Genomic DNA, 15,832 nt, shown 5'->3' on the forward strand with positions numbered 1-15,832 from the left:
TTTGTAGGAGGGATAGTTTTAAGTATCTCGGGTCGATGATTCAGGTGAATGGTGAGATTGATGAGGATATCTCCCATCATATTGGAGCGGGATGGATGAAGTGGAGGCTCACCTCGGGAGTGTTGTATGATAAGAAGGTGCCACCAAAACTGAAAGGTGTAAACACCTAATTTTTGACCAAAACCTAATGTTTTACGTCATTTTTAGTGTTTAATATATATATGTATTTTATTTTTAGGTCTAAGTTAGATATTTCAATTTTATCTTAGTTTAACAAAGTTTGTTTTAAAAATTTTGAAAACTACAAAAATAGAGTCACATTTTTTAATAAGTTTTTATTTTGTTGTTTATTTATATATTTTAGGAAAAAGGAAATTTTCTAAATTATATTGGTTTTCTTCTTTTAACTTTTAATAAATAATCTAATGATTGTAGTATTATTTTAATCATATTTCTAAGACTAGTTATTAACTTATTAGTTTTAAATAGATTTTAATCATTTTTATTTTATTTAAAATATTATTAATAATAATAATAAAAAGAAAAAAAAGACCTAAACTACCCAAACCAGCCCACAATTCCCACTTCCATTCAACCTCTCCCCCATTTTCTCCACACAAACACACGATGCATACCCATATACATATATACGTACATTTTATATAAACAGACAAAAAGCAACAACAAAAAAAGAAAGAAAAAACAACTACTCCCTCCTTACAACTTTCAGAGAAAATCAACAACAATTACAACAACACCCAAAAAATCCCTCACGTCCCAAACTTTGAGGTTTGTTCGTGGTTTATGGTTTGTGACTTTTGAACGTTAGCTATTAAAAAGTAAAGTGTCCCAAGAGGTAACCCTCGATCTTTCCATGTAATTTAGTTTCACAACACAATTGTATGAGACTTGATTCAATTATTACGAAGTAGTTCAAATTGTGTATGGATCTAACTTTTTATTATCCGTTTCTTCTGTTCAGATTTTTATATCATTAATTAATAATTAATATTTCTAGTTTAAGTACCAATAATTACTTATAATAGCTTCTGATGTGTGGATACTAACTTATAATTATTGGTTTGGAGTTTACTGTCTATGTATCTTCAAATGGTATATCTGTGTATGCTGCATGGGATTTGGTTTATTTTTATTGTAAATGCATGACCACTTTACCCCAAGGGGGGTGACACACACATTCACTGTAATATACAAAAATATATATATATATATATATGAAAAGTGAGCATTAGATATACTGCATAATACATATGCATATCCACTATACATAGTAAACTAATTGATGAAAAACCAGTCAGATAGAAACATGGAATAATTGAAAGTTGTTTCGTTTTCCGGTGATGTTTCGTCAAAGTCTAGTAAGAAAATCATCACTAACGAAATCTGCCGGAATACAAAACATCAGTCATCTTGCCTCCATTTTCCCCGGTGAAACCCATCGGAATCACCAAAAAAAAATAATAAATCAGATCCGGTGAAAATCTGCCAAAAAACGCATAAACCAGTGTTTTCTCCGGCGTTTACCACTGTCAACTCCCTCTTCCCCATCGCCGGAATCCCTCAACTGCCACCCCTTTCCCGCCGTCGGCAAAGCTTCGCGTCGTCCGCTTCTTCCCCTTTCCCGTCGTTAACCCTTCCCAACTAGATCCGGAGAAAACATCGAAGAGCCGGCTACCACAGGCACCGATCTTCCTCTCTCCCACCGCTGCTCACCAGAAAATCACTATCATACTTCCCCGTCATCTCCTCCAAACTGCCGGTCAACTAAAATCGTTGTCACTAGTCCAATACCGTCGTTGTCTCATCCGAACGGAAGAAGACCAATGTCGCTGTCGTCACTGGCAGTGACAATAGTTGAGAGAGAGAAACAAGAAAGAAAATAGGGAGCCTGGAAATTGTATTACGCATAAGTTATTGTATGTATATATATTCTTTTAATAATAATATATTAATAATAACTATTATAATAATAATAATAATAATTGGGAATCAAGATTAGTATAATAGATATCACTTTATATCTTTCATTAATAGTTTATTATTTTATTTGTGGTAATTAGTAAGACTTTTTTATTTTATTATTATAAGAATTCTTTTTAATGGAAAACTGCTATAAATCATTATTAAGGTTGGGTAGAATTTTCAGTAGGTACGCCTTTAACATTAAATAATTAGGTAAAATTTTAGGTCCATTTAAATTTTCGTCTCAATTAAGAATGCGGCATACGCATCTTTTCGAAACATTTTAAAATTCAAGGATGCAATAACGCACCTTGACAAATATTTTATTTTTTTAAAATTAATTTCCACCGATTTATTTAATACAAGAGTTTTAAACAAGTTTTAGTGTAATAAAAATGAGTGAACTTAGGCCTTAACACAATTTAATAAAAATAGTTTGAGTCAAGATAAGTCAATAAAAGCGACCGTACTAGAACCACGGGACTCGAGGGGTGCCTCACACCTTCCCCTCGATCAACAAAATTCCTTATCCGAATTTCTAGTTCGCAGACCAAAAAAAATAAAGAGTCATTTCATTTTGAATATGGATTCAATAAGGTGACTTGGAACACCCAAACTCAATTCCAAGTGGCGACTCTGTAAATAAAATAATCCCTTTTCAAAACGTCACTTTAATTGGAAAAACCCATTTTTCTCTAAAATCAACTCCTTAGCGGGGTCAGATGCGGTGAAAAATAGGGGTGTGACAAAAGGCGAATTCTACAGAGTGGCAGTCCGGCTGGCCATGTTGTATGGAGCAGAGTGTTGGCCAGTCAGAAACTCTCATGTTCAAAAATCGAAGGTGGTGGAAATACAAATATTGCGTTGGATGTGTGGGCTTACTAGGGGTGATAGGGTTAGGAATGAGACTGTCCGTGAGAAGGTTGGAGTGGCTTCGGTGGAGGATAAGATGCGGAAAATTCGGCTGAGATGGTTTGGGCATGTGATGAGGAGGGGCACGGATGCCCCAGTTCGTAGGTGTGAGAGGCTAGCTTTGGATGATTTTAGGCGGGGTAGGGGTAGGCTGAAGAAGTATTGGAGAGAGGTGATTAGACGTGACATGGAGCAGTTACAACTTACTGAGGACACGAACCTAGATAGGAAGGTGTGGAGGACACGAATTAGGATAGAATGCTAGTACTTGTGGGAGGGTTGGGGTGGGGGTGCTTTTGATACGTAAGTGTAGAGTATTACTGTGTGGGTGTCTTATTTCTGTTGTGCCATCTTATTTCATGTTCTTATTATGAACTCATTATTATCCTTTGTCTTGAGTTGGGGGTCTATCGGAAACAACCTTGCTACTTCTCCGAAGGTAGTGGTATGGACTGCGTACATCTTATCCCCCTAGACCCCACTATGTGGGAATACACTGGAGTTTTTGTTGTTGTTGCATAAATAGACACCAAACTAGGCATCAACTGGCAAACAAGCACTCCAATCTGGAGATGCACATTTAGACGCCTCACCTCGTTTTCACCGTGTCAATTAAACATTTGTACTTACAAATGATCATCTAGAAACCTCCTAGATTTATGTGTCACGTCAGTGTCAGCTGTTCAACAGATACAATGGGAACAGGTTGAAGTGCTTAATTACCTGTTGAGACTAAGTTAAAGTGTCAAAATATGCACTTCCAAAGTTGGACTGCTTGCTTACCAACCAGATCAAGATTGAATTTCTGTTTATATATTATGCCTTTAATCTGCATCTACTAGCTAACAAAATCATTTTCCTCATTTTAAGAAACTTTGTTTTCCTAGAAAAAATGTTTTCCAAAAATTTCACTAATCAAACATGAGAAAATAGAAAAATATTTTTTCTCCATACCAAACACGCCATATATATAAATATTCACTTAATATGTATAAATAATTTATCAAAAACCCAATATTCTTATTAGGATTTAACTTGATGGATTTTATGTCATCGTGGAGTCTGCCTTTTAGTGACTCCAACATAAATATTTGTCTTAAAAACTAATCTAATATATATATAGTAAAAAGGTTTGAAATATATCTAAACTTTGGCAAAATTTGTTGTAACATGCCTCAATTTTGCAGGGGTCCTATGACCTTCCTCGACTATTTATTACCATATTTCTATGACATATATTTTTCCAGTTGGACCACAGCATAAATACACGCACATTGAGTGCGTAAGAGTTTGAAGTGATCCTGCTAGACAAATATATGCCACAGAAATACGGTAATAAATAGTCGAGTGGAGTCATAGAACCCCCGCAAAGTTAAGACTTGTTACAGCAAATTTCGCCAAAGCTTAAGTATATTTCTGACTGTTTTCCTATATAAATAGATTTAATAAAGGGAAAATGCTCTATTTCCACCTTGAACTATACGTAAAATTCTAAAATATATGATAAAAACAAATTATATGAAATTAATGTTAAACTTTAGAAGAGTTCTATTTAAACATGAAAATATTCTACCTCTTCTACCTAGACAGGGAAAATAAATATATGGAAAAATAACTGGAAAAAAGTTTTATTATGTGTGTAAAGTCGGCTTTTCAAATCAATTTATATTTTATGCATTGAATTATTCGTGATTTTGTTTTACTTAAAAAATTCTAACACTTTCCATTCTTCCTTTTAATTTTTCTTTTATATTTAAGAATTATTTAGATTTTGTTGTAGCAAAAGCATAGAATAACCTTTTCTTTTATATTTAAGAATTATTTAGATTTTGTTGTAGCAAAAGCATAGAATAGGTTGTTAGATTCTCAGAATCTCGGTGAATATGCTATTTCAAAGTCAAAGTACGCATCAAAGGTGTTTGGTTGACGCTCTATTAAAACCTGAATACACTATAGAAATTTCGATCATATGCAATATATGTCATAGATTCTCATGAGCCTTGTTATGGTTATGGGCCTCATCTTCGAAGCGAAATTCATGTTACGTATTATTCGCTTTAACCCAACAAATCGGTATTATACATGGATTTATTGTTCTTAGATTATGTCATTATATTCGTTGAATTTAGGATATGTCTATATTGCAGTTTACTCTTTGATGTCCATTTATGATACAAGATTGTTTGCCTAAATAATGTTAGGTCTAATATATTAATTTGCAGTTTTAACTTAATCTCAACCGATATTTGTGTCGTCTAATTTTGAATATGCAAAAGTAGATAGTTAAATAACTTGCATAAAGTTGAATTAATAATGGAAGGGAGATTTCTGTAAAGAAAAAGAAAATTGAAGGATCAAGATTGTTTAGTGATTTTGTGATATGTAATGGTACTGACTTGGGTGACGGTGATAATAATGCTGTTGCCAGAATGCACAATTTTGGTGGAGTAGTTTAGTGGAATTACTGTATTAGCCATTATTAGTTCTTTTTTCTACTTATCTCTTAAACTTGTTTATGTGGCGAAAGTATATGAAAATAAGCATGTATTTTCCGGTTGAGGAGATTCTGAGCATTTTTCGGTCTTGACTGGGTTGCACCACGGATCGATTCTTAGTTCGTTTTCTTTTTGTCGTGGTGATGGATGTATTGACGAGGTGCCTTGGTGTATGCTTTTTGCGGATGGTGTAGTTTTGATTGATGAGTCGCGACAAGGGGTTAATGATAACCTGAAGGTTTGGCGACAAAACCCTGGAGTCTAAAGGTTTTCGGTTGAGTAGGACTAAGACGGAGTACTTGGAGTGCAAGTTTAGTGACTCGAGGCAAGAGGAGGAGGTGGTAGTGAAGATGGATTCCCAAACGGTTTGCAAGAGGGATAGTTTTAAGTATCTTGGGTCTACGATTCAGGGGAATGGAGAGATAGATGAGGATGTCTCTTACCGTATTGGGACAGGTTGGATGAAATAGAGGCTCGGTTCGGGAATATTATGCGATAAGAAAGTGCCCCCAAGCTGAAAGGCAGATTCTATAGAGTTGCAGTCCGGCCGACTATGTTATATGGAGCGGAGTGTTGGCCGGTTAAGAATTCTCATATTCAAAAGTTGAAGGTGGCGGAAATGAGGATGTTGCGTTGGATGTGTGGTTTTACAAGGGCTGACAGGGTTAGGAATGATAGTATTCGGGAGAAAGTGGGAGTGGTGTCGATGGAGGATAAATTGCGGGAGGTTAGGTTGAGATGGTTTGGCCATGTGATGAGGAGAGGCACGGATGTCCCAATTCTCAGGTGTGAGAGGTTGGCTTTGGATGGTTTCAAGCGAGGTAGGGGTAGACCAAAGAAATACTGGAGGGAAGTGATTAAACGTGACATGGAGCAGTTACAGCTGACTGAAGACATGACCCAGTATAGGAAGGTATGGAGGAAAAACATTAGGATAGAGGGCTAAGGTATGTGGTTGAGTCGTAGGCAGTAGGTAGGAGGGCTTTGGTGTCCTGTTTGGCAGTGTTCAATATTTTTGGTGGATGTCATACCTATGTTATTTTATCATGTTCAATACATTTTTTTTTCTCTATATATACTGTCCTTTGTCTTGAGCCGGGGGTCTATCGAAAACAACCTCTCTACTTCTTTAGAGGTAGTGGTATGAACTGCGTACACTCTACCCTCCCCAGATCCCACGATGTGGGAATATATTGGGTTTGTTTGTTTGTTTAAGATAATTTATATATAATCAGAAAAATAACTATGACTTACTTTAAACCACGACCTTCAAAAATCTTTCTTTTCTACATTTACTACTCTATCACATACTGCCGTAGAGATAACCATCCAGTACCTTTCCAAATTATGATCAAAGTTGCTACGACACACTCCAACTTCATGGGGGTCTTATTAGCCTCCTGAAGTCAATTTTAGCATATTTTTATCACCTTTTTGTGCTGACGTGACACCTTTATTACATAAAAACGGAGTCTACATCAAATATGTCACGTCATCTAAAAAGGTTGAGAAAAATAGTTTATTCTGGTGTAATAAATTTCCTGTAAAATTAGAGTGTATCGTAACAAATTTAGTCATAGTTCGAGTTACTAAATGGTTTTCTTTACGGTCATATAAATTGACACACAGGAAAATACCAGCAATTGAATAAAAATTATTTTAAAGTATGTATTAGACATTATTATTCTTTATCATGATATAGATAAGGAGTTAGGAAAATATATTGTCACCAATAGTCCATAATGGATATTTGGTCCTACTATTCATCATATTACAATATATTTTTATGCCATGATATATATTTATTATGTCTTTCTTGTTGACCAAACAATACATGATTAAATAGTAAAATTAAAGTGAAACCATTATCTAAAAATATGGATCTGTAAAGTTGTCCCACTTGAGTTTTAATTTCAACTATATAATCATAATCAAAGAGCTTAACACCACCATTGCGGTGGATGAGCTTGCTCATCCTTAACCAGAGGCCGAGGGTTCGATCCTGGGTATGAAGCAAACTCTGTTGGAAGCGCTGTCACCTTAATGGACCCTACAACGCACGATCCGAATTAGTCGGGGCTCTAATGCAGGCACCAGACACTGAACGAAAAATAAAAAAAGTCAAAGAGCTTAACCAAATATAGAGTGAAGCATCTAGTACCCACGAATAATGACTAAATTTGCTACGACGCGTACACTCCAACTTTACAGAGGTCCTATTATTCTCCTGAAGTCAATTTTAACGTATTTTTGTCACCCTTTTGTGCTGACGTGACACCTTTTATCAACTTTTTTAGCTGACGTAGCACCTTTTACGTGGGTCCCCTTTTATATAATAAAGATGTCACATCAGCACAAAAGGGTGCCAAAAATATGGTAAAACTGAGTTCAGGGGATAATAGGATCCCTGTGAAGTTGGAGTGTGTTGTAACAACTTTGACCATAATTCGAGGGGTACTGGATGCTTATCTCCAAAATATATTAAAAAGTAATGAACTTAGCTATAACATTCTCATTTTATTCATAATAGCATAAATTATTCAGATCACTTGATATGAAAGTTTAATTTGTTCTTCTATAAGGAGAAAAAATGAAAAAGACATGTAAAATTCTAATTATTTCATCACCATTTAATTGGATAATTTTGATAGGTATTTGACTTATATGTCAAAAAACAACTATTTTTATACTCATTATTATTATTATTTTGTGGAATTGTATTCCACTTTATCTCAAAATCAATGTTTTGTTATATAGTTGAATTTCAAATTAGGAAAAGTGCTTCAAATATGTAATTTAAGTCCATCTTCACAAATTTCATATAAATCAACTGTACTCTTCTTTCTTTTACAAAAGATATAGAGATAAAACATTCAGTATCTCCAAACTATATATTTCAAAATTACCATGACATACTTCAACTTCACAGGGATTCTATTACTCCTGAACTCGATTTTAACGTATTTTTATCGTCCTTTTGTGCTGACGTGACACCTTTATTACATAAAATGGGACCCACATCAAAGGTGCCACGTTAGCTAAAGAATAACAAAAATACTCTAAATTTTAGTTTGGGGTAATAGAACCCCATGAAGTTGGAGTGTATCGTAACAAATTTGGTCATAATTCTCATAACATAATCCATTTATGAGATCTACCACTAACGCAAACGCCGTTATAACAATAACTACGCCTCAGTTCCAACAGATCAACTTCATACCAAAAAAAATAAAAATTGAAATAATTGTTGGAATGATTCAAAATGAGTTTTATTCAAAATAAACACATACTAATAATCCTCTTTCTAAAACAATTAAAATAAAAAATACAAAACCCTACATTAACAAAATACAACGAACACAAATATACCAACACATTACATAATCTTTTTTTTTGGTCATTGTTCACCTTCAATATCTGTTGCTGAAGACATGTAACTCATAGCTGGTGATGACTCAATATTATTATTATTATTATTATTATTATTCTCAATTGGTGCATTTTGTTGAAATTTATTTTTGCATGCATGGCAAGTAATTTCCAAAATTGATGAACTTATTTTCTTAATAGCTTCTTCTTTCAATTTTCTTGCTCTTTCAATTTCACCTTGTGCTTGTTGTCTAATCCTCTTTGCATTCGCGAATTCCATCTCCGCGTATTCCATCTCCCTCTTCGCGTGTCTTCTTGCTTCCTCTGCGTACGCTCTTTCAGCCATAGCCAAATTCAGTACCACCTCATTTTCCTCCTGGCCATTTTTTGGTACAATACACTGTGATGATGATGATCCACCAATTGATAATTTCAAATGTGGTTCTTGATGATGATTTTCATGATGTTGATCATGACTAGTAGTTGTAATTGATGGTAAAAGGCCAAGTTCTAAATTATGTTGCAAAGGCATTGTGGTTATTTTTTGCAAATTTGTGTCACTTGATGGGCTAGTACTTGAAGCAGTCCTTGAAGAACAAGCAGTTGTTGGTTGCAATGTTTGCAAATCTGGCCTAACTGATCTTCTTACAGTGCAAGTGTCTTGGTGCTCAATAAAACTTTCCACCCTGAAATATGGTTAAATAATAAATAAGGATTAATTAATTAATTAATAATTTTGATATCTTGAAATTTGCAAAATAACTAGCTAGCTAGGTAACTAGGGGATGTAATTAGCCAAGAAAAAGCAAAATAGGGATTATCATATAAAAGGAAAAGGTTAAAATATGCAAAAGGTACAAAATTCCGAAATAACATACTTCTTTCCTTAATGATGAGTTTCATAATAACAGTTTCATAATTACATAATATAGTAAGTTGTATTTTATATTTTTGTAAACTCTTGCTACAAAAATACAGATACATATGATTTTTACTGCCCTTATGATCAATATGTATTTTGTATTTTTGCAAACTGTTGCTACAAAAATACAAATGCATATGCTACAAAATGTAATTTGATAAAAGTGTTGTTATTTTTTGTAATTTAATATTTAAGTATGTTACTTTATGTATTTTTTACAATAAAAAATAATAGAGAAACTAATTATTTTCATTTCGGATAGATTACTTAGCTTGCTATAACAGGTAAAAATAAACTGATAATATAAAAGATATTTATATGAATCGTATATAAATTTAAACATTAGTGAATGCTTTCACGATTTAAATTCATAACTCATAAATCACATGAAAATAACTTTATTGTTGCTCCAAACATCTAGTACCCCTGAACTATGATCAAATTTGCTAGACACACTGTAACTTTCATGGGGGCCCTATTACATTCTGAACTAAATTTTAGTATATTTTTGTCAACTTTTTAGCTGGCGTGATACCTTTGACGTTTACTCATTTTATGTAATAAAAGTATCACGTCAGCATAAAAGGATGAAAAACAACAACAACAGACTCAGTGTATTCCCACATAGTGAGGTTTGAGGAGGGTAAAATATACGCAGTTCATACCACTACCTCCGAAGAAATAGACAGGTTATTTCCGATAGACCTCCGATTCAAGACAGAGGACAGTAAACAAAATCGTAATAAAATATGAAACAAGATGAAATAATAGAAATAGGACATCCATAAAGTAATACTGTACACTAATAAATCAAAGGCACACACCACATCCAAACCCTTCTAACTAAAAGAATGAAAAAATTCACAAAAATTGAGTTCAAAAATATAATAAAATTACTATAAAATTGAAATAGCGGAACAACTTTAATCATAATTCAAAAATACTGGACACTTAGTAATATTAAATTAACAGAATGTGAAAGTCAATTAATATGCAGCACAAACAAAGATGCACATTGTTATCTTGACAATGACTATACATTTAAAAAGAGTGAAGCATTTATTGGGAATAGAGAAAAGCTAGCTAGTGTATCACTTCTAATGGCTAGCTTCTAGTTATAGTATATATAGTCATATATGCTTTTGGAATTTGTATCAACATTGAGCAATGTATGTTTATTTGTCCACCAAACGATTTGGTACGGTGAATGTATGTGACTGTTCCTCCCTTAATCAAAAGTTTTAAATTTGAGTTCTGAATATGAAAAAATTTGTGGTAGAGAGCGATACTCCCTCCCCTGAATGGGTCCTTATCTGACGCAAATCTTGATTAGTCGGACTCTAATGCAGATACTAAACACCAGATAAAAAATCAAAAAAAAAGTTTATTTGTCTACTACTTCTCCATAAAATTAAAAAATTAGCTACAAAATTCATTGTGAATCTTTCACTAAAACACTAATAAGTAATAGAGTAAAGTATCTAGTTACTCCTGAACTATGGTCAAATTTGCTATGACATACTCTAACTTTACGAAAATCCTATTACCTTTTCTGAACTCAATTTTAATGTATTTTTGTCACTCTTTTATGTTGACGTGTCATCTTTTGTCAACCTTTTTAGCTAACATGACACCTTTAACGTGAGCCTCAGTGTTATAAAGGTGTCAAGCCAGCATAAAAGGGTGATAAAAATATGTTAAAATTGAGTTCGGAGGGATAACAGATCTCTGTAAAGTTGAAGTGTGTCGTAGTAAATTTGATCATAGTTCGGATTGATACTGAATGCTTATCTCTAAGTAATAAATTTGATCTATGTTTATTTGTCTCCGTAAAATTAAAAAATTAGCTAAGAAATTCATCGTTAATCTTTCACTAAAACACTAATAAGTAATAGAGTAGAGTATCTAGTTACTTCTGAACTATGATCAAATTTGCTACGACATATTCCAACTTTACAGGGGTCTTATTACTTTTCCTGAACTCAATTTTAGCGTAGTTTTGTCAACCTTTTATGCTGATGTGTCATCTTTGATCAACTTTTTTAGCTAACGTGACACCTTTAACGTGAGCCTCAATGTTATAAAGGTGTCACGTCAGCACAAAAGGGTGATAAAAATATGTTAAAATTGAGTTCAGAGGGGTAATAAGACCCCTGTGAAGTTGAAGTGTATCGTAGTAACTTTGACCATAGTTCGAATGGATACTGAATGTTTATCTCTAAGTAATACTAGAACTTTTTATAATCTACCTCTAATCTATAAAAGATTAATCCATTATTAAATAAAATTAGCAACAAATTATTACTACTTGTGGTTAGGATTATGGGAAAACTTAAAGTAAAATTAAATACATATTAAAAAGAAATGACTAAACAAATGGTTAAAGATTTTCATGAAAGTCACAAGGTCATTATAGTTATGTATAATTCAAATTTCAAGTTATGTATAGTGTCGATATAGAATTTTTTTTTCTTTCACTATAAGGTTACACAAATGATATGCAAATAAATGTCTTGAATATAACACAGATTATCTACTATAACAGTTATCACTCTAAAAATATATATAACTTAGACTCAACGAAATTTTCTAAAGTAAAATCTTGAAACCTAGAAAAAAACGCGGTCACAGTCACAAGAATGACCGCTAGTGCCACAAGCCGTGACTGGAACCATCCAACCTATCGGTATATGGGGAAGGTGCTCAACCACTCGAGCTAACTTCACTTTTCCTCTTACAATTTTTTATATTAATGTTACATATAACTTAAAACTTTAAGTTACGTATATTACTAATATAATTTATTTTTTTTGTCACTGTTAAGTCACACAGAGGCCTCAAAATTTCCAATAATAAACTCTATAGTTTTAACTTCACTTGAAATAATAATGAAGATTGTGAAATACATTTTAAAAAAAAATATCTGAAACATAATAATAATAATAATAATAATAATAATAATAATAATAATAATAATAATAATAATAATAATAATAATAATAATAATAATAATAATAAAGAGAAAAAGATATCTCATTTTTATAAGAAATATTTTAGAACTTTAAACTAAACACGTCAAACTTTTTATTAATAAATAAAGTTTTAACAACAACATTCAAGTTAATGCATTGCAAATAAATGACTAACATCTAATTAGCAAAGATTAATCCTTAATTTTATTAGTAATCATATTAACATGTGAAGTCAAAGATTAATTAAGTGTCTTTTAAAAATACTATATCGAAACAACTACTGTGCAAGAACAAATAAGACAATTTTAAATTATTACAGTAGTATTTTTGTATGTATATTTATATATGTAACACAATTTGGCTTTAGGCCACTAATTTTATTGAGACGCTCCTCCCTCAATGTAGGAATCAATCATAATATAAATATATGTATAACTTAAACTCAACGAAATTGTTGAAAAGAAAAATCATGCGACCTGTAAAAATCGCGACCATAATGCGCACGAACAGTATATATAACTTAAACTCAACGAAAATCATAGAAACTGGAATTAGCGCGACCACAATGCACACAATAACAGTATATATACGTTAAACTAAATGAAATTCTTGAAATGAAACTTGTAAAAAAAAAGGCAACCACAATGCACACCAACAGTATATATAACTTAAACTCAACGAAATTCTTGAAAAGGAAAAGCATGTAACCTGGAAAAAACGCGACCACAATCACAAGAATGTCCTCTGGTACCACAAGTCTTGAGATGTGCTTTGTAATCAGATTGAACAGCATAACCTTTCCCACATTTCTCACAAATCCATTGCTTATTATTACTATGTTTCCTCCTAAAATGCTTCTTTATTCCAACAAGATCACCAAGTGCATGACATGGATCATGGTGCAAACAGCTTGACTCAGGACAAACAAATACTCTTTTTTTAACTTGTGGATTTTCATTCTTCACTAACTTCCATGGCACTTTGTGTCTTCTTCTATGCATTTGTAAGTTTTGGTCCCTTTGAAAACCTTGATTGCATATCTCACATATGTATCTATCTGATTCCAAAAGTGTTTTTGGAGAAAGTGAAACCACTTCTGCATCTGGATCTAACATATATATATATATAACAAAACGTATGTCAAGAAAATTCAACAGTTTATATATAACTAAAAAAAAAATTGAATGTGACTTAGAATTTAAAACGTATAACCAAACACAATTATTGAAACCCCAATAACTAAAAAAAAATATAGAATGTCACACCTAGAATTTAAACGTATAACCAAACACAATTCTTGAAACCCCTTCGTCATTTCACTAGATTTAGGGGATTCAACGGTTTATAAATAACTAAAAAAAAATAGAATGTCACACCTAGAATTTAAACAGATAACCAAGCACAATTCTTGAAACCCCTTTGTCATTTCACTAGGCTTAGGGGATTCAACGGTTTATAAATAACTAAAAAAAAAAAATAGAATGTCACACCTAGAATTTAAACGTATCCGTATAACCAAGCACAATTCTTGAAATTAAACACCTTTTTCATTTCACTAGACTTAGGGGATTCAACGGTTTATAAATAACTAAAAAAAAATAGAATGCCACACCTAGAATTTAAGCGTATAACCTAGCACAATTCTTGAAACTAAACCCCTTTGTCATTTCACTAGACTTAGGCGATTCAACGGTTTATAAACAACGAAAAAAATTTCATATTTAGTATTTAAATGTGTAACTAGATGCAATTCTTGAATCCCCTTTTGCCATTTTATTCGAAGGGATTCAACAATTTATATATTTTTATCATGTTTAGATATGTAACAAGAAGAAATTCTTAAACCCGTTTGTCATTTCACTAGATTTTTTCGCCTTATATTAAGAGATACTTCGAAGAAAACTCTAGAATTATCATTTCTCATATCAATGACCGAGCCAGGAATTTATACAAAAAAATTCAAAAAAAAAAAACAAACTATAGAGAATAATGCCACTCCTTGAATTTAAATTTTGTAAACAAATGCAATTCTTGACCATCTATTATTTTATATCAAGGTATTAAACAATTTATAAATAAAAATATTTATGAGAGGCTCAAGACTTATTAATTACTACGAGTGACAGAGTCAGGAATTTATAGAAAAAGGGAATTAAAAAAATAATAGAATGTCACATCTAGAATTTAAACGCGTAACCTAAAGAAATTCTTGAACTCCATTAACCTTAATATTATTTACATAATAATATAATTTTTCAACGAAGAGAATTTAATTTTGATTTTTTTTCCAAACTTGTTAATTAATTAGTTACCTGGTGTACCAGCTGGTCTTCTTTTCCTTCTATTAGAATTTTCAGCAGAATTATTAAGAGGTTCAGAAGAAGAATTATCCAACATGGAGGAGAAATTTGTATAACTATAGATCAAATGGGAAAAAATAAAAATAAAAAAGATGAAATATATTTAGACAAGTGTATACCCTACTTGTAACTAGTGGGGGGTGGGGTTAGTTTTTTTATTTGTTTGGGGGGATGGGGGTGGGAGTGGGGGTGGGGGGTTGTTACTTTTTTGGAAGCTGGTGGGAGGGCACTTTCCTTTTGAGAAAATTTAGTTATCTTTTTAAGCTTTTTGAAGCTTTTTTTTTTTTTTTGATATGAACTTTATTGAAAGTTTTTTATTGATTTTTTCTACCTTGAGCAAATAAGGTTGAAGATGTATAGTCTTGTTTTGTTACTTTCTTGTTGTATATAAAAGTTGAAAAAGTGAGATGAAAGAGAGAAAGTGAAGTGTGGTTTTAACCTTAAGTTAGCATAGCTACGTAGATCGAAGGGTGGTCAGTTATGAACACGTCTCGTCAGAAAAATATAGTTTGTGTATAAAAAGATGCTACATAGACAGTGGTGGAGCCACGATTTTCATTGAGGGGGATCAGAAGTAAACATACGGACTAGTCGAAGGGGATTCAATATCTACTATATATATATAAAAATATATTTTTGACCATGTAAAAATAAAATAAAAATAGTATAATTTTTCATTGAAGGGGGTTCGGATGAACCCCCTAATTACATGGTGGATCCGCCACTGTACATAGACTGAAGGATGGTCAGTTGATGAACGTAATTCGTCAAGTATGATTTTAATCTTAAGCTGGCGTAGCTACGTAGACCGAAGGATGG

General features: G+C 32.5%; 1 protein-coding gene across 1 annotated transcript; it reads right to left on the reverse strand.

Moving 5' to 3' along the window:
• Positions 1 to 8,586: 8,586 nt before the first annotated feature.
• Positions 8,587 to 15,384, reverse strand: LOC107838785 (zinc finger protein SHOOT GRAVITROPISM 5). The gene is made up of 3 exons (XM_016681982.2): positions 14,966 to 15,384; positions 13,362 to 13,761; positions 8,587 to 9,445 (listed from the first exon to the last, which is right to left on the reverse strand). Exons 1-3 carry the CDS (start codon positions 15,048 to 15,050, stop codon positions 8,788 to 8,790), a joined length of 1,143 nt encoding a protein of 380 aa, XP_016537468.1. The 5' UTR covers positions 15,051 to 15,384; the 3' UTR covers positions 8,587 to 8,787.
• Between the last annotated feature and the right edge of the window lie 448 nt (positions 15,385 to 15,832).

The sequence above is a fragment of the Capsicum annuum genome, chromosome 8 (assembly GCF_002878395.1).
Source record: "Capsicum annuum cultivar UCD-10X-F1 chromosome 8, UCD10Xv1.1, whole genome shotgun sequence".
Lineage (NCBI taxonomy): Eukaryota > Viridiplantae > Streptophyta > Magnoliopsida > Solanales > Solanaceae > Capsicum > Capsicum annuum.

Excerpts from the sequence above, each read along its gene's own strand:
- LOC107838785 (XM_016681982.2), bottom strand. The coding sequence starts at position 15,050 with ATGTTGGATAATTCTTCTTCTGAACCTCTTAATAATTCTGCTGAAAAT. Across the intron at positions 13,762-14,965 it reads AAGACCAGCTGGTACACCAG|ATCCAGATGCAGAAGTGGTT; the intron begins GTAACTAATTAA and ends TATATATGTTAG. Across the intron at positions 9,446-13,361 it reads TGTGGTCGCGTTTTTTCCAG|GGTGGAAAGTTTTATTGAGC; the intron begins GTTACATGCTTT and ends ACCATATTTCAG.